Source organism: Cherax quadricarinatus, chromosome 5 (genome assembly GCF_038502225.1).
Source record: "Cherax quadricarinatus isolate ZL_2023a chromosome 5, ASM3850222v1, whole genome shotgun sequence".
Lineage (NCBI taxonomy): Eukaryota > Metazoa > Arthropoda > Malacostraca > Decapoda > Parastacidae > Cherax > Cherax quadricarinatus.
In genome coordinates, this window is record NC_091296.1 from 27,124,184 (window position 1) to 27,130,183 (window position 6,000).

At 40.6% G+C, this 6,000-nt stretch overlaps 1 protein-coding gene across 3 annotated transcripts in view; it reads left to right on the forward strand.

Moving 5' to 3' along the window:
- Cog4 (conserved oligomeric Golgi complex subunit 4) overlaps positions 1 to 6,000 on the forward strand; it is a 121,161-nt gene that overhangs the window by 12,041 nt on the left and 103,120 nt on the right. For all 3 annotated transcript variants that reach the window (XM_070101407.1, XM_070101411.1, XM_070101417.1), the window contains exon 3: positions 2,221 to 2,311. In XM_070101407.1, the coding sequence (XP_069957508.1) occupies positions 2,221 to 2,311 (91 nt within the window). The remainder of the gene's footprint in view (positions 1 to 2,220; positions 2,312 to 6,000) is intronic.

Genomic DNA, 6,000 nt, shown 5'->3' on the forward strand with positions numbered 1-6,000 from the left:
AGGTTGGTTTGAGAGATTTAAGAAGCGTAGTGGCATCCATAGTGTGATACGGCATGGTGAGGCTGCCAGTTCGGACCACAAAGCGGCTGAAAAATATGTGCATGAATTCAAGGAGTACATAGAAACTGAAGGACTGGAACCTGAACAAGTGTTTAATTGTGATGAAACAGGCCTGTTCTGGAAGAAAATGCCAAGCAGGACCTACATTACTCAGGAGGAAAAGGCACTCCCAGGACATAAGCCTATGAAAGACAGGCTTACTTTGTTGATGTGTGCCAATGCTAGTGGTGATTGCAAAGTTAAGCCTTTATTAGTGTATCACTCTGAAACTCCCAGAGCGTTCAGGCAAAAGAATGTCCTCAAGGATAATTTGTGTGTGCTGTGGAGGGCAAACAGTAAGGCATGGGTCACTAGGGAATTTTTCTATAACTGGTTACACCATGCATTTGCCCCCAATGTGAAAGATTACCTAACTGAAAAGAAATTAGACCTTAAGTGCCTCCTGGTGTTAGACAATGCCCCTGGTCATCCTACAGACGTGGCAGAGCGACTTTATGGGGACATGAGCTTCATTAAGGTGAAGTTTTTGCCTCCTAATACCACTCCTCTCCTGCAGCCCATGGACCAGCAGGTCATTTCCAACTTCAAGAAACTGTACACAAAAGCTCTGTTTCAAAAGTGCTTTGAAGTGACCACAGACACTCGATTGACTCTAAAAGAGTTTTGGAAGGATCACTTTAATATCCTCAATTGTGTAAACCTTATAGGTAAGGCTTGGGAGGGAGTGACTAAGAGAACCTTGAACTCTGCTTGGAAGAAACTGTGGCCAGAATGTGTAGACAAAAGGGATTTTGAAGGGTTTCAGGCTAACCCTGAGAGGAGTAGTATACCAGTTGAGGAATCAATTGTGGAATTGGGGAAGTCCTTGGGGTTGGAGGTTAGTGGGGAGGATGTGGAAGAGTTGGTGGAGGAGGACAATGAAGAACTAACCACTGATGAGCTGATAGATCAACTTCAAGAGCAAGAGGCCAGACCTGGGGAAACTGGTTCAAAGGAGGGGAGAGAGAAATTGAAGGAATTGCCTACTTCAAAGATTAAGGAAATGTGTGCAAAATGGCTTGAAGTGCAAACCTTTTTTGATGAAAATCACCCTCACACAGCTATTGCAAGCCGTGCTGGTGACTGTTACAATGATACTGTTGTGAACCACTTTAGACAAATCATAAAGGAACGAGAGGTACAGGCCACTATGGACAGATATGTTGTGCGAAAGAAGTCCAGTGACTCTGAAGCTGGTCCTAGTGGCATTAAAAGAAGAAGGGAAGTAACCCCAGAAAAGGACTTGCTACCTCAAGTCCTAATGGAAGGGGATTCCCCTTCTAAACACTAACACTCTCTCTCCCCTCCTCCCATCCCATCAATCATCACCAGATCTTCAATAAAAGTAAGTGTCATGTAATTGTGCATGCCTTTTTCAGTTTGTGTGTACTAAAATTAACATTTTTTTGTGGTAAAAAAAAATTTTTTTTCATACTTTTGGGTGTCTTGCACGGATTAATTTTATTTCCATTATTTCTTATGGGGAAAATTAATTCGCATAGCGAACATTTCGCATAACGACCAGCCCTCTTGCACGGATTAAGTTCGCTATGCGGGGGTCCACTGTATATGGTACCCAGGCATCCCCAATTATTTTAATATGGCGCACAGTGAGTGTGCACACCCATTCTCTCATGTCTAGGTGACTCAGGCTTATCGTGACAATGTTGAATGTATGACAAAAAAAACGTATATATACGTTTGGGGCACTAGCGGTAAAAACATATACAGTGGACCCCCGCATAACGATCACCTCCCAATGCGACCAATTATGTAAGTGTATTTATGTAAGTGCGTTTGTACGTGTATGTTTGGGGGTCTGAAATGGACTAATCTACTTCACAATATTCCTTATGGGAACAAATTCGGTCAGTACTGGCACCTGAACATACTTCTGGAATGAAAAAATATCGTTAACCGGGGGTCCACTGTATATACGTTTGGACCGTTTACGGGTTAAATGAAATCTTCACTAAAAAAAAAAAAAATCTTTTCACAGTGTTTTTCATTAATTGTCATTTAGCTTTTCAAGTTCTTCTGTTTAACTGTACTGTGTTTTGGAATGCATTTCATCTATAAGTTGGGGTTTACTGTGTATATTTGATAAGTTAACTTTTACAGAGTCGAGTTGTAGAGACTCAAGCTCGAGTAGGTGACTTGCTGGACCTTGAAGGATGTAGTGGTGGCGTAGCTACAGCACTTGCTCAGGAAGGTTCGTTTTCTTCATTTACATTTTTTCTGTATTACAGCTTCTGTTTTTTTTTTTTTTTTTTTTATGTAACATTTTTCTTCCATTTCATTGCTTTTACTAATTTATGGAAATTTTAATTTAAAAGATTTTTTACTATTGGTAATGAATGAAATGTACATTTGGATGTACTATTTGTAATTTGCAATGAGGTCTTCAGACTGGAAGGAGCACTTTTAAACTGTGAAGCAACTCAGAGTACATTACAGTGATCATTCTCTTAACTAGCTTTTCTTTTAAATGGAATGTTGGTTATTTTCCTCTTTCTCCCCAGTTGCCATTTTGGAAACCAAAATTAGTCATAAGATTCTGTAATGGTTAAAGCACAGCAGAATATAACAAAAAAAAAAAAATGTCCTCATCCATAATGGCAAAAGAATATCAGGACAACTAAAGATCCCAGGACAGATAGTTGTCTGTTCCAGTGGCTCAGTGTTATATCCTAGGTATGTGCCCCAGGTCGGAGGAGCAGGATGACATACTTGTAATGTATCCCTCAAACCTAGTGTATTGTATAAGCCAACATCTTTTTACCGTCCATGTATCCTTTAACCCTTTGAGGGTCCAGAGGTCAAATCTCAGAGTGACAGCCGGAGTCCAAGAATTTAAAAAAAAAAAAAATTATTTTTTCTCATGAAATGGTAGAGAATCTTTTTCTGGAGGTAATAAAACAAAAAGTATGAAATTTGATGGAAAATTTACGAAATTACGCTCTCGAGAATTTTGCTGCTTCAGCAATACGTATTTACACATTGGCGATTTTTGCCGACTTTGACTCCCATTTAAGGCCAATTACATTACAGTGGTCCCTCAATAATCGTCCGGCTCGATAGTTGTCCTTTTCGGAAATTGTCCCGTTATTTCATCCAAACATTGGCTCGCAAATGGTCCGTTGACTCGCTAATCGTCTTTCATCCTGGACGCGTACTCACGCTCTGAGCCGCCTCGGCCTCTCTTCCCAGCCAGTGTGCCCATTGTTTACCAGTGAGCGACTCTCCTCTCACTTGTTCATACAAAATATTTCATAATATTCCATTCATTTTAGTGCTTGCAAGTGCTAAATAAGCTACCATGGCTCCAAAGAAAGCTCCTAGTGCCAAACCTTTGGTAAAGAAAGTGAGAAACACGATTGAATTTAAGAAAAACATCATTGAACAATATGAAAGTGGCGTATGTGTGGGCGAACTGGCCATGTACAACCATATCTTCCATCGTGGCCAAGAAAAAGGAAATCAATGAAGCTGTTGTTGCAAAGGGGGTAAATGTGCTGACAAAAATGAGATCACCAGTACTCAAAGATGTTGAGAAGTTATTATTGGTGTGGACAAACGAGAAACAATTAGCAGGAGATAGTATTATGAAGGCTAGGCAGTTGCATGACGATCTGGTAAAGAAATTGCCTGCAACTAGTGGTGATGTGAGTGAATTTAAAGCCAGCAAAGGCTGGTTTGAGAGATTTAAGAAGCATACTGGCATACACAGTGTGATAAGGCATGGTGAGGCTGCCAGTTCGGACCAAAAAGCGGCTGAAAAATATGTGCATGGATTCAAGGAATACATAGAGGCTGAAGGACTGAAACCTGAACAAGTTTTCAATTGTGATGAAACAGGCCTCTTTTGGAAGAAAATGCCAAAGAGGACCTACATTACTCAGGAGGAAAAGGCACTGCCAGAACACAAGCCTATGAAAGACAGGCTGACGCTCATGTTCTGTGCTAATGCTAGTGGGGATTTCAAATTGAAGCCGTTACTAGTGTACCATTCTGAAAATCCCAGTGTGTTCAAGAAAAACAATGTTATGAAGAGTAAATTGTGTGTGTTTTGGAGATCTAATAATAAGGCATGGGTCACAAGGAAATTTTCGTCGCGTGGGTAAATGAAGCGTTTGGCCCTAGTGTGAAGAATTGCCTCCTGGAAAAGAAATTGTATATATATATATATTTTTTTTTTTTCAACAAGTCGGCCGTCTCCCACCGAGGCAGGGTGACCCAAAAAAGAAAGAAAATCCCCAAAAAGAAAATACTTTCATCATCATTCAACACTTTCACCACACTCGCACATTATCACTGTTTTTGCAGAGGTGCTCAGAATACAACAGTCTAGAAGCATAAACATATAAAGATACACAACATATCCCTCCAAACTGCCAATATCCCAAACCCCTCCTTTAAAGTGCAGGCATTGTACTTCCCATTTCCAGGACTCAAGTCCGACTATATGAAAATAACCGGTTTCCCTGAATCCCTTCACTAAATATTACCCTGCTCACACTCCAACAGATCGTCAGGTCCCAAGTACCATTCGTCTCCATTCACTCCTATCTAACACGCTCACGCACGCTTGCTGGAAGTCCAAGCCCCTTACCCACAAAACCTCCTTTACCCCCTCTCTCCAACCCTTTCGAGGACGACCCCTACCCCGCCTTCCTTCCCCTATAGATTTATATGCTTTCCATGTCATTCTACTGTGATCCATTCTCTCTAAATGACCAAACCACCTCAACAACCCCTCTTCTGCCCTCTGACTAATACTTTTATTAACTCCACACCTTCTCCTAATTTCCACACTCCGAATTTTCTGCATAATATTTACACCACACATTGCCCTTAAACAGGACATCTCCGCTGCCTCCAACCGTCTCCTCGCTGCTGCATTTACCACCCAAGCTTCACACCCATATAAGAGTGTTGGTACTACTATACTTTCATACATTCCCTTCTTTGCCTCCATAGATAACGTTTTTTGACTCCACATATACCTCAACGCACCACTCACCTTTTTTCCCTCATCAATTCTATGATTAACCTCATCCTTCATAAATCCATCCGCCGACACGTCAACTCCCAAGTATCTGAAAACATTCACTTCTTCCATACTCCTCCTCCCCAGTTTGATATCCAATTTTTCTTTATCTAAATCATTTGACACCCTCATCACCTTACTCTTTTCTATGTTCACTTTCAACTTTCTACCTTTACACACATTCCCAAACTCATCCACTAACCTTTGCAATTTTTCTTTAGAATCTCCCATAAGCACAGTATCATCAGCAAAAAGTAACTGTGTCAATTCCCATTTTGAATTTGATTCCCCATAATTTAATCCCACCCCTCTCCCAAACACCCTAGCATTTACTTCCTTTACAACCCCATCTATAAATATATTAAACAACCATGGTGACATTACACATCCCTGTCTAAGACCTACTTTTACCGGGAAGTAGTCTCCCTCTCTTCTACACACCCTAACCTGAGCCTCACTATCCTCATAAAAACTCTTTACAGCATTTAATAACTTACCACCTATTCCATATACTTGCAACATCTGCCACATTGCTCCTCTATCCACTCTATCATATGCCTTTTCTAAATCCATAAATGCAATAAAAACTTCCCTATCTTTATCTAAATACTGTTCACATATATGCTTCAATGTAAACACCTGATCTACACATCCCCTACCCACTCTAAAACCTCCTTGCTCATCCGCAATCCTACATTCTGTCTTACCTCTAATTCTTTCAATTATAACCCTACCGTACACTTTTCCTGGTATACTCAGTAAGCTTATTCCTCTATAATTTTTACAGTCTCTTTTGTCCCCTTTCCCTTTATATAAAGGGACTATACATGCTCTCTGCCAATCCCTAGGTA